This window comes from Bos grunniens, chromosome 28 (assembly GCF_055505025.1).
Source record: "Bos grunniens cultivar Pamir isolate PY7600 chromosome 28, Bosgru_T2T1.0, whole genome shotgun sequence".
Taxonomy (NCBI): Eukaryota; Metazoa; Chordata; class Mammalia; order Artiodactyla; family Bovidae; genus Bos; species Bos grunniens.
In genome coordinates, this window is record NC_141192.1 from 44820436 (window position 1) to 44839947 (window position 19512).

The 19512-nt window shown below is 47.4% G+C and overlaps 2 protein-coding genes across 4 annotated transcripts in view; one reads left to right on the plus strand and one right to left on the minus strand.

Moving 5' to 3' along the window:
• Nucleotides 1-2330: 2330 nt before the first annotated feature.
• On the minus strand, nucleotides 2331-4206 carry LOC147343289 (uncharacterized). Its single transcript, XM_086382214.1, has 3 exons — nucleotides 4189-4206; nucleotides 3689-4134; nucleotides 2331-2692 (listed from the first exon to the last, which is right to left on the minus strand). Exons 1-3 carry the CDS (start codon nucleotides 4204-4206, stop codon nucleotides 2635-2637), a joined length of 522 nt encoding a protein of 173 aa, XP_086238340.1. The 3' UTR covers nucleotides 2331-2634.
• ABCB10 (ATP binding cassette subfamily B member 10) overlaps nucleotides 4161-19512 on the plus strand; it is a 33860-nt gene continuing 18508 nt past the window's right edge. Inside the window, exons 1-3 of one of the 3 annotated variants that reach the window (XM_086381668.1) lie at nucleotides 4161-4688; nucleotides 13981-14181; nucleotides 14918-15120. In XM_086381668.1, coding sequence (XP_086237794.1) covers nucleotides 4205-4688; nucleotides 13981-14181; nucleotides 14918-15120 — 888 coding nt within the window. In that variant the 5' untranslated portion in view covers nucleotides 4161-4204. The remainder of the gene's footprint in view (nucleotides 4689-13980; nucleotides 14182-14917; nucleotides 15121-19512) is intronic. The other 2 variants (XM_086381669.1, XM_086381670.1) reach the window with 2 other exon arrangements.

A 19512-nucleotide genomic window follows, 5' to 3' on the forward strand; every position in this document is an offset into this window, starting at 1 on the left:
GCATATCCTTATTTTAAAATGGGAAATGCATTATTTATATATATATATATATATATATATATATATATATATAAAATTGCCAATACAGTGGATTGACAAAAACATTTATTCAGGTTTCCTGTAATATCTTACTGAAAAACCCAAACATTTTGGCCAAACCAGTATATTGGATATGTGTGTGTGTGTGTGTGTATTTAGAGTCGGCCAATCACTAGACCATTCAAGTATGACCTAAATCAAATCCCTTACAATTATACAATGGAAGTGAGAAATAGATTCTAGGGATTAGATCTGATAGACAGAGTGCCTGAAGAACTACGGATGGAGGTTCGTGACATCATACAGGAGGCAGGGATCAAGACCATCCCCAAGAAAAAGAAATGGAAAAAGGCAAAATGGTTGTCTGAGGAGGCCTTACAAATAGCTGAGAAAAGAAGAGAAGTGAAAGCAAAAGAGAAAGGGGAAGATATACCCATTTGAATGCAGAGTTCCAAAGAAAAGCAAGGAGAGATTAGAGAGCCTTTCTCAGCGATCAATGCAAAGAAATAGAGGAAAACAACAGAATGGGAAAGACTAGAGATCTCTTCAAGAAAATAAGAGATACCGAGGGAACGTTTCATGCAAAGATGGGCACAATAAAGGACAGAAATGGTAGGGACCTAACCATTTCTTCCTAACCAGAAGAAGATATTAAGAAGAGGTGGCAAGAATACACAGAACTGTACAATAAAGATCTTCATGACCCAGATAACCACGGTGTGATTATTCACCTAGAGTCAGACATCCTGGAATGTGAAGTCAAGTGGGCCTTAGGAAGCATCACTATGAACAAAGCTAGTGGAGGTAATGGAACTCCAGTTGAGCTATTTCACATCCTAAAAGATGATGCTGTGAAAGTGCTGCACTCAATATGCCAGCAAATTTGGAAAACTCAGCAGTGGCCACAGGACTGGAAAAGGTCAGTTTTCATTCCAATCCCAAAGAAGGGGAATGCCAAAGAATGCTCAAACTACTGCACAATTGCACTCATCTCACATGCTAGCAATGTTCAAAATTCTCCAAGTCAGGCTTCAACAGTACATGAACGGTGAAGTTCCAGGTGTTCAGGCTGGATTTAGAAAAGGCAGAGGAACCAGAGATCAAATTGCCAACATCTGTTCGATCATTGAAAAAACAACAGAGTTCCAGAAAAACATCTACTTCTGCTTTATTGACTATGCCAAAGCGTTTGCCTGCATGGATCACAATAAACTGTGGAAACTTCTTAAAGAGATGGGAATACCAGATCATCTGACCTGCCTCCCGAAAAATCTGCATGCAGGTCAAGAAGCAACCGTTAGAACTGGACATGGAACAACAAACTGGTTCCAAATCAGGAAAGGAATGCATCAAGGCTGTATATTGTCACCCTGCTTATTTAACTTATATGCAGAGTACATAATGAGAAATGCTGGGCTGGAAGAAGCACAAGCTGGAATCAAGATTGCTGGGAGAAATATCAATAATCTCAGATATGCAGATGACACGACCCTCATGGCAGAAAGTAAAGAACTAAAGAGCCTCTTGATGAAAGTGAAAGAGTAGAGTGAAAAAGTTGGCTTAAAGCTCAACATTCAGAAAACGAAGATCATGGCATCCAGTCCCACCACTGCATGGCAAATAGATGGGGAAACAGTGGAACAGTGGCAGACTTTATTTTTTGGGGGCTCCAAAAACATCGCAGATGGTGACTGCAGCCATGAAATTAAAAGACGCTTACTCCTTGGAAGGAAAGTTATGACCAACTTAGACAGCATATTAAAAAGCAGAGACATTACTTTGCTAACAAAGGTCCCTCTAGTCAAGGCTATGATTTTTTCCAGTAGTCATGTATGGATGTGAGAGTTGGACTATAAGGAAAGTTGAGCACCAAAGAATTGATGCTTTTGAACTGTGGTGTTGGAGAAGACTCCTGAGAGTCCCTTGGACTGCAAGGAGATCCAACCAGTCCGTCCTAAAGGAAATCAGTCCTGAATGTTCATTGGAAGGACTGATGTTGAAGCTGAAACTCCAATACTTTGGCCACCTGATGCAAAGAACTGACTCCTTGGAAAAGACCCTGATGCTGGGAAAGATTGAAGGCAGGAGAAGGGGATGACAGGATGAGATGGTTGGATGGCATCACTGCCTCAATGGACATGAGTGTGAGTAAACTCCGGGAGTTGGTGATGGACAGGGAGGCATGGCATGCTGCAGTCCATGGGGTTGCAAAGAGTCAGACACGACTGAGGGACTGAACTGAACACTTTTTTTTCCTTTTTTTGGTGTGATGATCATATAAGTCCAGAGGATCCTTTAGCCAATATTTATTCCCTGCTTCTTTCCCCCACTGGGTTTTTTTTAAAAGAACCATGGGTGTTTTCTCTAGATTCTATGTTAGTAAATAAAAAAAATCTTCCTCATATATCATGATAGGTGGGTGGGTTTTTTTTTCAAGCATGACAATTTTGTCAGGGATAATTTTCAGATTATCATCTGACTGATTGTTAGAAGTGCAGGCAACACAGAGAGTTATGGTATCTTCATGAGCTACACTTCAGGTATTTTCTTTTTTGACTCCAGACCCTAGAGAGTGCTGGCTGAAAATGTTGGACTTCATTCTGGAGAAGGCAGAAAGAAAAAGCCTTTCCCAGACAGCAGCATCAACAGTTTTCTGGAAAGTAGAAAAGAGAAAAGAAGAGGAAGATTAGACTTGAATTAAAATTGTCACTTTTTCTCCCACTGGGATGTCATTATTTGACTTGATGTGGGGTATGGGGCACTATATCTCCCTTGCTTTCAGAAGTCATCTAACAAAGTCTCAGGAGGACTTGCTTACTTATAAATCAGCAGCGTAAGCTTCAGTCATATTACACCTTGCATTCTAGAAGGTAGAGGCCAGGGAGAGGTGGTGGGGGTGGAGTGGTGAACTATGGACTCCATGCCCCTCTAGGTTCAAGAGGTTGGAATTTAGAGGATGGAATTTAGAGGATTCCTGTTGTCTTCACAGGATTTAGGGTGGGATTTAATCCTACATTACCTCTCCATTATGGGTACTTCACCTCAGAAGTCCTACATTCCTGACCTACCAGGGCCCCAGGTAGAGGTAAGTGAGGCACTCTCCTGGGGGCAAAATTTAGGGAAACTCTAAATAGCTCCATAATCAAGATAAATGGTATTCTAAAGAAAAAAAATTTTTGAAAACAAATTGCAAACAAAGCTGCTAATTGCTTTATTTTGTAAACAAAACTCTGAGGGCTGAGATCAAAGTGGGAGAGAGAGGTGGGCTGGCCCAAGTGCGGGGACAGATCCTTCATTTGAAATTTTGATACATTGTTCATTATGGACTTTTGCATTAATTTTGATTTTTTAAAAATTTGAACTAAAATATATTTATCTTGATTATTAACCTTTTTTTCCCCCCCGAAGCCATAAATATTGCAACTGAGGCAATATTTCACTTTCACTGGCCTCATCCGAGTCCCAGCCTTTAAAATACTGACAGGTCAACAAAAAGCTACCCACGTTTCCTAAAACATTATTCTTAGATAAGGACCAGGCCCTAGAGTACGGATGTCAGGGCGTGAAGTCCCTGCGTCCCGGTGGGTTTTGACCCTAATCTGGGCTTTCCGCACCCGGGTATTACACACCGCGTTCTGCCTGGTCTTACCGGGAGCAGTCAGCCGGCGCACCCGGGCCACCTCTGCTCAGTGCACGTCTGTCCACCTTATGAGATGACCCCTCTCCTCTCAGAGCTACCCGAGTTTCACCCTCCGCCAAGCCCGCGAACACCAGTAGCCCTCTGCGGTCAGAAGCCGGGTACGTGTGATCGCTCCTGCGCTCTCCCACGCGCCCGCGTGACCAGAGGTGCGCGCCGCTCCCAGCTTCTTCCGAGCGGTCCAGGGGCGCGAAATGCGCCCTGCGGGGCAGTGCGCAAGCGCGGCGGCACATCGCGCTTTCTTCCGCTTCCTCCACCGCGGGGCCGGCGGCGCGCTGGCTCTGGGCCGCCCGGTTGGGGGCGCTGCCGACGGGCGCGGGCCCCCGGGGTGGTCGGGGCCGGACTCGGCGCCCCGGGGCGGGGCCGCGCGGGCGGGGATGGGGCGGGCGCGGGGGCGGCTAACCGGGCGGGCGAGCGGCGGCGAACGGAGGGGGCGGCGGACCGAGGCGCACGGTCGGACGCGGCGCCATGCGCGGTCCCCCGGCTTGGCCGCTGCGACTGCTCCTGAGGCGCGGCGCAGCCGCCCGCTCCCCCGAGACCAGGACGCTGTCGACGCACCCGGCGTTTGCGAGGCCTGGGGGCGTGGAGCCGGCGCTGCTCGCGGGTGGCTGGGCCGCGCGAGCCCCGCGGCGGTGGGCGGGCGGGGGTCCCGGCGGCCCCGCGGGCGGCGCGGGCCTGGCGCGGCTCCTGGCGCTCTGGTCGCGGCACCCCGGGCTGTCTAGGTGCTGGGCGCTAGCCGGGCCCGTCGCCTCCAGGCTCCCGCGCTCAGCGCTCCCTGGCTGCTCGACCTTGGTCGCGCGGGCCGCGGGAGAGGCTTGGCGGCGCGGGCCGGCCTTGCCTGCGGCCGCGGCGCCTCCCGGTCACGGCCCGCTGCTGCGGCCCGCGGCGGCCAGGCGCTCGGAGGCGCAGAAGCTCCTGAGCCTGGCGCAGCCCGAGCGCCGGAGGCTGGCAGGTAGGGCCCTCCTCTCGGTCACCGGCGACCTTTCCCGTGCGAGGTCCGGGGCCGGCGAGAGGGGCACTGAGGGGGCGGCAGGGGGCCTGGGGCCATTGGAATCGGTGAAGAGGACAGGGTGCTTTTACCTGGGCGTCCTCCCTGGGGGTACGGACGGAGCGCGCCTGCTGTAGCGGTGTGGATCCGCAGGTGCGCGGACAAGGTGTAGCATATTATGCAAGTGGAGCGGCATCTCCTTGTTACAGTGGTCAAGTCTTTCGCTTTGACTTTGCCAGTGTTCTCAAGTGACCTGGGTTGTTTGGTTGTTTGTTTTTACCTTGTCTTTGTAAAATTAATCGTAGACTCTAGTGAACTTATTTTGTAATATGCCCTTGCACTAAAAAAAAACACATACACATTATTTGCTTCAGATTAATTTCTTAAGCAGCCAACATTATTTTTACTCCGTGAAGCAAAACGATGTAAACCTGTCAGGTTTGTCCCGTTTTTGCCTCACTGAGTGGTAGGCAGGAAGTTACTAAGCTCTTCAGAAGAGTCAGCACTGGCTATGGTCAGTGATCGGTAAACTCTAGAAGGGTTGAGAAACTGCAGATCACAACCCAACTAAGTCTTAACTGAGTAATTTTAGAAAGTAAAAATGAATATTTTTAGAAACAAAATTCAGATTTTGTATAGTCTCATTTTTAGCCATAAATGGAGAAATGTTTAAATGCAAAGTCCTTGTAAGATCTAAACGGTTTTGAGGTTTCTCCAAATCTTCATTTCTTTTAATAAATATTGAGTCTTGTGTGCTAGGCCCTTGGGTTTCATTGGTGAGCAGAAGAAAACCTGGTTCTTGCTCCTGCTGGGGCTTGCAGTTTAGTAGGGGAGAGGCATTAATGAAAAGATCATATGACTAGAGATAAAACTGCAGGTTTGATGAGGGTTGGGAAAGAGGGCTTGTAATGTTCTTAGACTTGAAGCAGTTGAGAATCCCACATTTTTTGTTACAAATCTGTTGCTTTAGGAAGGATAGTCCTAGAGAGTGATCTGTGATATAGGGCACGCTGGTGTGGTAGAGGAGGGCAACAGAGTGGGAACATTTTACCTCCCACTGACTTTTACAGCTTAGTGGGTTCTTGGTATTACGGAGGTATAAAGAGAATAATGTTGTCACTTGGTTGTGTGTGTATTTTTGATGGAAAATTTTTTTCCTTGTTTCTCTTTTAAAAGAAAAACTTGAGACTAGAAGTTCTCATTGGACTATGAGCTTCTTGGGAAAAGAGCTGTGTCTGCTTCATCTTTCTGTGTCTAGTCCTTAGCGTGTGTGTGGCACCGAATAGGGCACAGAGTGCCTTCAAAGAAGGAATAAGTGATGGTCCGACCAGGCCCAGGTGGAAACCTGAGTTTAGAAACCCTGAGCACTGCAGGGTGTGTTCATCATCTTCATATGTAATTAAAAATAAGTGTAGGAAATCCAGTTTTGTTTCTGAAATTTTAGATGTCAAGGAAGTTTTTAGGTATCAGGCTCAGGCTCTGTGGCGCCCACGCATTCTGGCCATGATAGGTGGCCCAACCCTGCCTCTGCGCGTGGTCACGCTCCCTGTACCTTTGTGCCTGTTCCTACATGTCCTGTCTGTTAGCCTGCTCAGAAGACAGCCTTTAAGGAAGCAAGAGCTGTACCTCCTTTTATTTTAAGAAGGGGAGCTAGTTAGATTTGCTGCCTTGAATAAGTGTGAATGTATAATTTGAGGGAGTAAGTCTTGGATTGGTACACTAATTTTTTCCCACCTTTCAAACAAATAATCTGCCTGCAATGCAGGAGACCCCAGTTTGATCCCTGGGATGGGAAGATCCCCTGGAGAAGGGAAAGGCTACCCACTCCAGTACTCTGGCCTGGAGAATTCCTTGGACTGTATAGTCCATGGGGTCACAAAGAGTCAGATAGGACTAAGTGACTTTCACTTTCACAACAAAATATATACATATTGTATTTAACAAGATGAAAGCTCCTTATAAGGACATAGGGTTGCCTCAAAAGACAATATACTATTGTCTATATACTATGTTGCAGCCACTCTGAATGTTGACATTTGTAAGATTGAGAGAACGTTGAGGGGGATCACCATTAATTTGTAACTTATCCTTGTAGGAGCAGCCTTAGATGTTGGCCCATCTCTTTGCAATGCTGGAAATAACGAGCACGTGTGTGTGTGTGTGTGTGTGTGTGTGTGTGTTTACTTTAAATCAAGAGGCTGAAAAACTGAATTGAAGAGAAGGAATTCCAATGTTTGTTAATTTTTAGAGAAAGGAATACAAAAATTCTTCTTCAGAAATTGAACTATATGATTGAATAGCAGTGTTTTCATCTGTGTTCTGCAGTTTGCTGAACATGCTGCCTTAACTGTGTGACCAGAAAGCTTTGATCTTAAGTGATTTGTATCAGAAACTTTAAAAACAGGGTCTGCCGTCTGAGACGCCTGTAGGTATCTGCTGAAGACTGTCATGTCTATCTCTCTTCTGAAGGAACCACAGTCCTTGATGCGCCCCTTGGCCCTTCCTCCCTGTGTCTCTCTTTGTGTTGGAATTTGTAGATATCTTCCAACAGCTGTGGCCTACAAGGTTGCTCTGCAGTCATTTTTCACTGATAATTTGTCTTATCGTCTTGGTCACAGGAGTCTTAAAAGATGAGGGAGCTCACTGAGGAGCCCCTGTGGCTGATGGGATAAGAGGTAACTGGTCCGAGCTGTGCTCCCGGTCTGGCAGATAGAAGAGGCTGCTGGGGCGTCCAGTGAGTGGGAGGGTGGGAGCACCGTGCGTGGAGTTGGGAGCTAGGAGTGAGCCCAGGGCCTGAGGGGGTAGTGGGATGACAATGACGGAGAGTCTTGGTGCAGTGGGCACCACGGAGATTGTCTTGCTCATAATTCCCAGGTGGAAAGAAAGAAAGTGAAAGTCACTCAGTTGTGTCTGACTCTTTGTAACCCCATGGACTGTCCATGGAGTTCTTTAGTCCAGAATACTGGAGTGGGTAGCCTTTCCCTTCTCCAAGGGATCTTCCCAACCCAGAGATTGAACCCAGGTCTCCTGGATTGCAGGCCAATTCTTTACCAGCTGAGCCACAAGGGAAGCCCAAGAATACTGGAGTGGGTAGCCTATCCCTTCGCCAGCAGATCTTCCTGACCCAGGTCTCCTGCATTGCAGGCAGATTCTTTACCAACTGAGCTATCAGGGAATATCAATATCCCAGGTGGGTCACTGGTCAAATGTGGAAGTTGCATGTCCAGCCCTCCACCCCCAAGCTGTTCACTGAAACATGGATAAGGACTTGTATGGTTTGAGATGAGGACAGTTCTTAGAACCTGATGCCCGCCAGGAGCTTTTGCTACATACATAGTTGAATATTACAGAGCTAGACCATTAAGTGACCAGTATGAAGACACTGAGGAAACCAGTGGAGGTGGTAAGCAAGGAGAGGGCGAGGCACGCTTAGGATGGCTCATCCTGCAGCCCAGGTCGGGAGTGAACAGTTCTCACAGGGATAGTGCTGGTGGCGCAGTGAGGCTGAACCTCGGAAACAAAATTGTTCCAGAAAGCCTGCAAGTGTATTTGCTTCGGAAATAACCACGTTTCAGAGAAAACCTGAACATCCTGTAGCTGTGCTGTGAAACGTGCTAGTCGGAATTGATTCAAGAGTGAAATACCAGATATTGAAGGGACTTAGTATGGGGAAAAAATGTGAATTTTCTTTACATTTTAATGTTCATTGATGACTAATACTTTGGATATATTGGATCAAATAAAATATGTTATTAAATATTACCTGTTTCTTTTTAATGTGGCAACTAGAAGATTTTAAGTTCTATGGGCAGCTCGCATGGCATGTGTGCTGGACAGAAGTGCCAGGGGATCTTCCAACCCAGGGATCTCCCAGTGGCAGGTGGATTCTTTACCACTAGCGCAAGCTAGGAAGCCTAGTATGTTGATAGATAATAGTGCATACTTATCATTGACTTAGCTTCCCTGGTGGCTCAGATGGTAAAGCGTCTGCCTGCAATGCGGAAGACCTGGGTTCGATCCCTGGGTCGGGAAGATCCCCTGGAGAAGGAAATGGCAACCCACTCCAGTATTCTTGCCTGGAAAATTCCATGGACCGAGGAGCCTGGTAGGCTACAGTCCATGGGGTTGCAAAGAGTCGGACATGACTGAGCAACTTCACTTCACTTCACTTCATTGTTGACTGGATACTGACACTGGGCTGGAGACATCATGTCTGTGTGTCATTTCTCACACTTCCTTGAGGGAAAGGTTATTTTTATTGCCACCTTCTAGATGAATAAACTGAGGTGCAGAGAGTTTGAATGACTCAGTCGAGGTCAGACAGCTAGATGACAGCTAGGGCACTCATCCTGCCAGTCCCAACTTCAGAATTCCCCACGTCTCCCCAAATCTCAGGTCCTGTGGAGTCTAGCTCTTCAGAATGTCTGCATTCATTGTCACCATCCTGTCCCCGCTGCCCCTCCTCCCCACTTCACCTTAGTTCCCCTCTTGCCTGGAGCAGGGCAGCCTCAGGTCCTTTCATTTCACTCTACAGCCGGAGTGAGTCGTTTAAAATACTGTCTCAGGAACACGTGTATACCTGTGGCGGATTCATTTCGACATTTGGCAAAACTAACACAATATTGTAAAGTTTAAAAAAAATAAAATTAAAAATAAAGTAAAATAAAATAAAATACTGTCTCGCTACCCAGCCTGAGGCCCTGTTAGGCCTGCCTTGCTGCAGCGGCCCTGTTCTCTGAGAGCCTGGAGCCTCCTACCTTTTCTCTGCACCACAGTCCCCACATCAACATTATCCGGCAGCGGCAGCCTTTCTGCTCCCTGGCTGGCCTCACCCTCCCCAGCAGAGGTCCCTGCTGTTTTCTCAGCTTGGCTGTGGGAAGATGAAGAAGACAGATTTTTGTCTCAGAATATGGTTCTGCAGTAGATGAGCTGGGTGACCTTGTGCAAGCTCCCTCTAAGTGCTTGAGTTTTTCTCTGGAAAATGAGGATGGTGAGAGCATTGTTGGAGGAGACAGTGCGTAGCAAATGCTTCAGATAGTGGTGGGTAGTTAGTGCCTTAGTCCGTGAGTGACATGGGGCTTGCTGCACCTGCCTAGCTCCGTGGGCAGATGAGTCCTTAAAAGCGCTGTCCTGTGTCTAGCGTAGACAGGCTGTACAACCTTTGCCGCCCCCAGACCTGCCGGTCCAGGACCTGGGTACTGGCCACAGCCCTTCTCCGAGCAGCCTGCCTTTCAGGTTTTCCTTCTTTCTTTTCAAGGAGATTGCTCTCATTCTTTGAATGCCATGACTGGATAGACTTAGGGTAACAGAAAAATGCTTCAAAATACTTGTTAAGAGACAGTAACAGTCAAGCAAGGAAGAGGAGTAAGCAAATGCTGAATGAACCATGGGAAAAGATGGAGACTATCCAGAAGGATTGTGGTTTATTTGGCTCATCCGGTCTGGGGAAGAATCAGAGATGATAGCTGTGGTGCAAATACATGATTCATGAATGTCAGAGATGGTGTTGTGTAGTAAAACCTTAACAGAAATCCAGCTAACCCAAAGCAGAAATTTTTTTTTATTTTGTCTACATTTAACTTGTAGAAGATCCAACAAGTCCATCCTAAAGGAAATCAGTCCTGAATATTCATTAGAAGGACTGATGCTGAAGCTGAAACGCCAATACTTTGGCCACCTGATGCAAATAACTGACTCATTTGAAAAGACCCTGATGCTGGGAAAGATTGAAGGTGGGAGGAGAAGGGGACGGCCGAGGGTGAGATGGTTGGATGGCATCACCGACTTAATGGACATGATTTTGAGTAAACTCCAGGAGTTGGTGATGTACAGGGAGGCCTGACGTGCTGCAGTCCATGGGACTGCAAAGAGTTGGACACGACTGAGCGACTGAACTAAACTGAACTTGTAGAAGAAAGAGGCAAATGGCAATAATAATTTTTTTTTTTTAATTTAAAGGAGAGATCCTGAAATGATTTTTTTTAAGGTTGATTATTTTGGCTTTGCTGGATATTTGTTCCTGTGAGTGGGCTTTCTCTAGTTTCCGCAAGTGGGGCTACTGTCTAATTGTGGTGCAAAGACTTCTCGTCACAGTGGCTTCTTGTTGTGGAACACAGACTCCAGGCTTCAGCAGTTGCGGCACGTGGGTTTAGTTGCCTTGCTGCATGTGGAATTAGTTTCCTTAACACCATGTCACCTGCATTGGCAAGTGGATTCTTAACCACTGGACCACCAGGAAGTCCCTGGAACAAATTTTAATTCAGCCAAATTCCTTTCTTTTTGTAATCATTACATTACTATGTAAGAACTAGTGTGTGTTCATGCTGTACAGGCTCTTATTTGGAATCATAACTGAATTTGAAAACTAGAGGCGGGAGGGAGAGATGAACCCTGGTAGCACTTTGCATATACGTTACACTTAGGGAAGTATTTGCCAAAGGGAAGAAACAGACTAGAGAGACTACCTGCTGATGACAGATGAAACAGGTCTTCCGGGTTAATTCCTGGGTTGCCAGGACACTGGTTTCTGTGGCCGTGCCCTGCAGAACCTGAGCTACACATGCTCCCGGGACCCTTGGGCTTTCAGTCCTCTGAGCACAGCTATCAGGAACACAGAGTTTTGAAACAAGATCCTGAGTCTTACAGCAAGATAAAATGGCACTTGGCCAGGTTTATATTATGCAGTCAGGCATGAGGGTTTCCTGGCTCCTGTAAAGGAGTCATTTCCACATGGACTTTCTGAGCTACCTACCAGATCTTATATTTCTCTTTAGGCTGTTGTTGAACTTTTACATACTTTTCTTTCCCTCCTTTGCCAAAGTTCAGTTTGTTCATTCATCCAGCCAGTATTTATTGAGCTTGTACTATATGCCTATCCCTGTAGGCAGTCAGGATATAACAGTGAACAAAATAGAAATCTTTTCTCCTAATGGAAAGATACAGTAGATCAGTGAAACTTCCCAAAGGCTGGGAAATGGTGGAAAGAGAATGAAAGGTGTGTCAGGGTTTGTATTATAGATGGGGTTGCAAAGCAGGCCTCCTTTGAGGGGAGGTGTTAGAAGACCCCCAGGAGGGAGAGAGTATGGGCAGTATTCCTGACTTAACAAGCTCATATTTCTCCTAGGGCTGTTTGCCAGCTGAACTACTGATTGGCAGAGTTTGCTCTTAACTCTTTGTATTAACATTTTGTAAAAGTGAAGTCTTTCACCGAAGTGTTAGCTTTAGGCAAGACATAGAGAAGCTATTTGCAGGGTGTTGGGAGCACCCATCCCCCACACTGTGTCCACTTAGGGTCTTCGCCATTGACTGATCAGTGATGGTGCTAGCAGTGGGGGTGGGGGGGGGGTGGTCAGGAGATACAGAGGGAGCCCCGGGAGGACTGAACTTGGAAGGTTCACAGTGGCATACATATGCACCCTGCCCCAGTCACCTGGTGCCACTCTGCAGAAGGAATCTGTTACTTGTTTGTTACTTCCCTGGAGATGTTTTGTGCACGCGTGCATGCTAAGTCTCTTCAGTCACATCTGACTCTTTGCAACCCTGTGGACCGTAGCCCACTAGGCTCTTCTGCCCATGGGATTCTCCAGGCAAGAATACTGGAGTGGGTTGCCATGCCCTCCACCAGGGGATTTTTCTGATCCAGGGATCGAAACCTGCGTCTCTTACATCTCCTGCATTGGCAAGCGGATTCTTTACCACTAGCGCTGCCTGGGAAGTTCTTTGACCATGGCTCAGCTGTAAACGTAAACATGTGGATGTGTGTGTTTAGTTTTGAAAGGTCATTGGGTGTGTCAGTTTAGGGTCTCCAACAAGCAGATGTCAGAACAGAATTAGATGTTCAAGAGATCTACTGGGGTGAACACATGTGAGAGATAAGGCCAAAGGAAGTAGGAGTAGGTGGGCAGAGTCTTTGGTCACAATGCAGGTCTGAAACCATGATCCTCCTTGAAAGCTTCTATTTACTTTCTTAAACTGGATGCCAGTGGAGAGGTACCAGGTGTACATTGCAGACATAAGAATTTCTAGGGTTGTTTTGTGCCTACATGAACTTAAGAACCAACTAGCAAAAAAGCCCCACAAACATTTGTGTCCTTGGCTTTTCTTGATAACAGTGTGTCTTAGTGGATTGCCTCATGTTGCTTTCCATAGAGTCACCTCAGTGTTTTTAATGACTGCATAATATGTATAAAATACATGTTCCATGATTGATTTAACTTTTCTTCACTGAGGAATGTTTGGAGTATTTTGAATCTTTTGTTGGTATAAGCAATGCCTTAATGAACACCCTTGAGTGTACCTTTTTTTTGCATACACATATGGGAGTGTATCTACACATTAGAGATAGAATTGGTGGACAAAAGGGAGTGTGCAGTTACATTTTGACCAGTAGGATGTCATCACCTTCCACTGCAACTGTACCAGTTTGCATAGCTACTAACAGTGTAAATGCCGCTTCCTTGCAGCTTCACTAACAGGGTGTTGTCAAACTCTGAGCTTTGCCATCCAGTAGATGAAAAATGATACATCTTTGTGGTTAAATTTGCATTCCTTATTATGAATGTAGTTATCTGTGACACATGCTGTTCCTAATTGGATTTTCTCAGTATTTTCTTTTCTGAAAGGATTCTGTGCTTTTGTCTTTTTTTAAGGAGTGTGAACAGTTGTGTTCTTGCCTATTTTTATAATCGTGGTGATACTCTGGTACTTTATTTCCCAAAGCAGTCATATTAAGAAGGAAGGCATCACATATGTAGTAGATGCCCATACCTGCTTTCCATAGCCTACAGTCTTGTGAAATATTAGACATAATCAAGAGCTTTACCTGCATAGTTTGATCTTCAAGCTAAGATACAGTTAGATGCCAAGGAATAACTACATATAGCATGAAGGTAGGAAAAATGTCATCTGAGTGGAACCCCTAGATCAAGAGGCAGGAGGGAGACCAGAGTGGATTTTTGTGGTTAGCTCTCAGTTACTGCTGGGGAAGAAGAGAGGAACAGACCAGGGTGAAGCCAGGTCGTCTGGTCTGGATACTTGGGTAGGATTAGTGCCCTCTACAGACACCCTGCCTGATAGGGCCCCAGAACCAGATCTGGCTCTCCTCTTTAGTCAGGGTCCAGGAGCTAAAGGGAGGAGACTCCCAGCCTCTGAGCATCACACGCTCTGAAAAGTTTATTCGGGAAAGAAACTGATGAACTCAGCGCCCTATTCCTTGGGCAAAGCACCGATGAACCGGAGAGTTGCTTGTGTTTTCCAGCTGCAGTTGGGTTTCTGGCGGTGTCCAGTGTCATCACCATGTCCGCCCCCTTCTTCCTGGGGAAGATCATTGACGTCATCTACACAAACCCCTCTGCAGACTGCAGCTCCAGCCTGACCCGCCTCTGCCTGGCGCTCGGAGGCGTGTTCCTGTGTGGTGCCGCAGCCAATGCCGTCCGTGTCTACCTCATGCAGACGTCAGGTGCCAGGATCCTGCTCCTGGGCGGCCTGGGTGGGGCGGGTCTCGTGGGATCCCTATGCTCTGGCCCCGCCCCCCAGGTTGGGGATCGTGGTAGACAAGGGACTCTGTGCTCACCCCTCCTCTCCCAGCATTAGAGCTCAGTTGCCTGTGTGCCTCCAGGAGTTTGGGTGGTGGTGCGCAGCCGCTGAGCTGCCCGCGCGGGGCAGCCCCTGCACGTGGCGATGGGTGATGCTGCTAAGTAGCGCTGTATGTTCCCTGGATACCCTTTCTGTCCCTTCCTTCTCTCCATCCCCGCTGAGCTGCCCTCGGGGGCAGCCCCTGCACTTGGTGTTGGGTGATGCTGCTCAGTGTTGCTGTGAGGCCTGTTAGTTGATAGGCAGTGACACCACCATGGTGACAGAGCCTGGGACACCCGACTCCACATCGATGGCTGGCCGTTTAGCTGATAAACTGTAGATAATTAACCAGATCTTGACATTTGAAAGTTCAATCCAGGAAAGGATTGTGAAAGAGAAGCAGAATTAGGCTGTGAGAAGTTAGTGTGATAAAACTGTAGACTCCACTGTTGATCACTGTGCTCTGTCATTGGCCCCATGGTCCGTGGTCACTACGGGGAGCTCTGCGCTGGCCAGCAGCGCATGCGCGTGGCTGTGTCTGGTCTCCCACCAGGCCATTACTTGGGCAGCTTCAGGTATGCAGCTGAGCCCCCACTGATGCAGCTTCTTTTGCCTTGCAGGTCAGCGCATCGTGAATAGGTTGAGGGCTTCTCTGTTCTCCTCAGTGCTGAAGCAGGAGGTGGCTTTCTTTGACAAGACACGCACAGGAGAACTGATCAACCGTCTGTCCGCAGACGCAGCCCTCCTGGGGCGCTCAGTGACGGAGAACCTCTCAGATGGCCTCAGGGCTGGAGCGCAGGCCTCTGTTGGCATCGGCATGATGGTACGTCCCTCAGCTGCTGTGTCCCGTCCGAGCACCCTGGCAGGGTGAGCCGCACTCCGGTGAGCTGTGCTCAGTACTGTGCCGAGGCCTTGGGGACCCGGGGCCATTGACTTGTTGTTGGCACCTGAACCTTCACTTCTTATCTGGAGAACAGACTGTGGCTTTTACAAAAGCCCTGTTGCCTGGGTTCTAAGAACATGTGAGGGTGGGAATGAGCCCAGGTAGGAAGAGCCCTAGGTGCCGAGTGCTGGACCGAGGAGGAGCACTAGTCTGTCAGTCTGTCCAGCCATCTGTCCTCAAAGGCAGGAAACTACTACTGTCAGTCATCTCTACAGGACCTGAGGGTTGTCCCTGTCCTCCTCCTGTCAGGAGCAGGATGGGCTCCCTCTGCACAGACAGGCAGCTCTGCAATCATTTACCCTCTCCACCCATCACATCTGTTTCTCCTTAGCTGCGGACTGGAGCCCCTCACATCTGCTTGCCTCCATTCATACCAGGTGTCTGAAGACACACCTTCTCCTGTGGCCAGGAGAAACGTAGTGGGGCCACGTGTGCAACTTAAATTTTCTAGTTATTGTTGTTCAGTCACCAAGCAGTGTCTGACTCTTTGTACATGGACTGCAGTACACCAGGCCTCCCTGTCCCTCACCATCTCCCGGAGTTTGCCCAAGTTCATATCCATTGAATCAGTGATGCCATCCAACCATCTCATCCTCTGTCACCCCCCTTCCCTCCTGCCTTCAATCTTTCCCAGCACCAGGGTCTTTTCCAGTGAGTTGGCCATAGTATTCACATCAGGTGGCCAAAGTATTGCAGCATCAGCTTCAGCATCAGTCCTTCCAATGAATACTCAGAGTTGATTTCCTTTAGGATTGACTGGTTGGATCTCCTTGCAGTCCACAGGACTCTCAAGAGTCTTCTCCAGCACCACAGTTCGAAAGCATCAGTTCTTCAGTGTTCTGCCTTCTTTACGGTCCAACTTTCACATCCATATATGACTGCTGGGAAGACCATACATACCCTTGACTATATGGACCTTTATATATAAAGTGATATCTATGCTTTTTAATATACTGTCTAGGTTTGTCATAACTTTCCTCCCAAGAAGCAATTGTCTTCTAATTTCATGGCTGCAGTCACCATCCTCAGTGATTTTAGAGCCTAAGAAGAGGAAATATGGCACTGCTTCCACCTTTCCCCCTTTTATTGGCCATGAAATGATGGGACTGGATGCCATGATCTTAGGTTTTTTTTAATATAGAGTTTTAAGCCTGCTTTTTCACTCTCTTCTTTCACCCTCATCAAGAGGGTCTTTTAATTCCTCGCTTTCTGCCATTAAAGTGGTATCATCTGCATATCTGAAGTTGTTGATCTTTCTCCACTAGCCACATTTCCAAAAGGAAAAAGAGGAAATTCAATAGCAGTCTAGTGGTTAAGACTTCACCCTTTCACTGCTGAGGGCCTAGGTTCAATCCTGCAAGCTGTGTGGAGTAGCCACAACAGTTTTTTAATAAAACAGAAAGAAAGGTGAAATGAGATTAATTTTGATAATAATTTTACTTAACTCAATATAAACAAAGTATTATCAATTCAACATGTATTTAATATAAAAATTATTAATCAAATATTTTTCATATTCAGTTCAGTTCAGTCACTCAGTCATGTCTGACTCTTTGCGACCCCATGAATCACAGCACGCCAGACCTCCCTGTCCATCACCAACTCCCAGAGTTCACTCAGACTCACGTCCATCGAGTCAGTGATGCCATCCAGCCATCTCATCCTCTGTTGTCCCCTTCTCCTCCTGCCCCCAATCCCTCCCAGCGTCAGAGTCTTTTCCAATGAGTCAACTCTTTGCATGAGGTGGCCAAAGTACTGGAGTTTCAGCTTTAGCATCATTCTTTCCAAAGAAATCCCAGGGTTGATCTACTTCAGAATGGACTGGTTGGATCTCCTTGCAGTCCAAGGGACACTCAAGAGTCTTCTCCAACACCACAGTTCAAAAGCATCAATTCTTCGGTGCTCAGCTTTCTTCACAGTCCAACTTTCACATCCATACATGACCACTGGAAAAACCATAGCCTTGACTAGACAGACCTTTGTTGAATCCTAAAATGAAAAATGTCTCTATATTGAAAAGCAGAGACACTTTTCATATTAGGATTCTAAAATATACTGTATATTTTATACTTACAGAACATCTAAGTCTGGAAGCTTTCACTGGAAATAATCAGTATTTAGATTTTGTAAAATTTGTGGTTGAAAAGCACACACCAAAATCTCCAGACATACTTAAAACTTTATTAGTAACTGAATAGAAATGGAATATCAGGTTTTAAAATTTAATTTTAGTTAAAGCTAAAATCTAAAGTGTAGTTTCCCTAGCACAATGACCACCTCTCAGGTGACCAGTAGCCATCAATGCTGTCATCTTGGTGCAGTTCTAGACCCTAGAATGAGGACTGTGGCTGATTTTTCCTCATAGGTGGAAAAGCTGAAGTTTCTGACCAGTGTCCCAGAGAGCATTCAGTCTGGAGCAGAAGGCTGTGTTGCCAGAGTGAGCCTGTAAGGTCTACCATACAGAATGGAAGACAGCTTTGAAATCTTGTGTACACTCAGCCAAGAGAGAAGCAAAGCTCTGGGAGAAGGCCCTCCTGTACTAAATAAAGCACCGTTTCCAGATATTAATAGTCTGGGGCTCAGGAAGAGTAGCAGTTGAAGGACAGGGCGTCAGAGGGGGCCTGTCTCAGTACCTTGAGCTGCATAACAGTACCACGAGTGGGGACTCAAACAGCAGAAGTGTATTTCCCACAGCTCTGGACTCTGGGAGTCCAAGGTCGAGGTGCTGACAAAGTAGGTTCGTTCTGTGGCCTCTTCCCTTGGCTTGCGTGCAGCCACCCTCTCACTGCGAGCTCTGTTCACGTGGCCTTTCGCCTGTGCTTGTGTGGAGAGAGCTCGCTACTCTCTTAAAAAGATAGGATCTGGGCCTTCACCCTTATAACCGCATTTTACCTTAATTCCTTCCTTAGAGGCTCCATCCACATCCAGCCCCGTGGGGGTGTAAGGCCTGTGAGTTCTGGGGGGACACAGATGCTGAGCTGGAGAAGGCAACGGCAGCCCACTCGAGTACTCTTGGCTGGCAAATCTCATGGATGGAGGAGCCTGGTAGGCTGCAGTCCATGGGGTTGCTAGGAGTCGGACACGACTGAGCGACTTCACTTTCACTTTTCACTTTCATGCCATGGAGAAGGAAATGGCAACCCACTCCAGTGTTCTTGCCTGGAGAATCCCAGGGAAGGGGGAGCCTGGTGGGCTGCTATCTATGGGGTCGCACAGAGTCGGACACGACTGAAGCGACTTAGCAGCAGCAGCAGCAGCAGATGCTCAGCTTATAGCAGGGCCTCGTGAGGATGCATGCCCTGGGATCTGGCCTTTAGCTCTGGAGGGACTGACATATCCATTCTTTCTCACGGGTCCCTGGATCCGACTATGGTAAGCCTGCTTCCAAGAACCTAATGATGTCTGTACCATACTGTCAGTTTAGTAGTTTACATGTGGGGTCTTCCTCCCACCATTGAGATGTGTGTTCCTGATTCTGCAGCACTCCTTTCCGTGACAGCACCTGCCTCATCCTTCAGAAGGTTATCTCTAAGCATGGAACTGGAGCACAGGGAGGGAGGGTCCTGAGACCATCCCCAGGCTCAGGGACAGCAAGGGGTGTTCCTGCCCTGCCGTGCAGACAGCTTGCCTGGGCTGTGTTGTGTTCAGACCTACTTGATCGCCTCGCTGCTCCACCTGTGTCCTGCAGGCCACTGACACCCCAGTGCCTGCTTGTCTGTTCAGGGTGGCCCGTCCCCAGAGGTCAAGGTACTGAGCTCATTGCTGCCTCAGAGCCTCAAGACCACAGGGCACTCCAGGCTCTCTCTCTCTCTGTCTCCCCTGTTTTCTCCCTGACTCCCACCTCCCTCTCGCCTTAGACGGAACTCCCCGTGAGTCAGTTACCTCCAGGTGCCTAGGACAGTGTCTGCTGCCTGTAGGCCTTAGGTGCTCAGTTGTTGAATGAGTAAAAAAGTGAATGATTGCTTGATCCATCCTTCACTTTACATTTCAGTCTGCAGCTTCCCCCAGCATTTTAGGAGAGTCTTCCACTGATGATACTATTTTATAATGAATAATGATGCTAATACCATTTAAAATATAACCACCTAATTGCAGGCTTGGCTATAGGAAAACCCTATTGTGTTCCTTACTCTTTGGGCAACTCCAGTTGTTAGGAGACTCCTTTTGTTGAGTCCAGATCCATTTGCCTGAGATTCCAGTCCTGTGAGCTGTGGAAACAGCTCTAACTTGGTTGTCACACCTCTGCAAGTCCTCCTTCAACTTTGTCATGTG

Coding starts and splice junctions, on each gene's coding strand:
- LOC147343289 (XM_086382214.1), bottom strand. Junction 2,693..3,688: donor GCGCCGGCTGACTGCTCCCG/GTAAGACCAGGC, acceptor TCTACTTTCCAG/AAAACTGTTGATGCTGCTGT.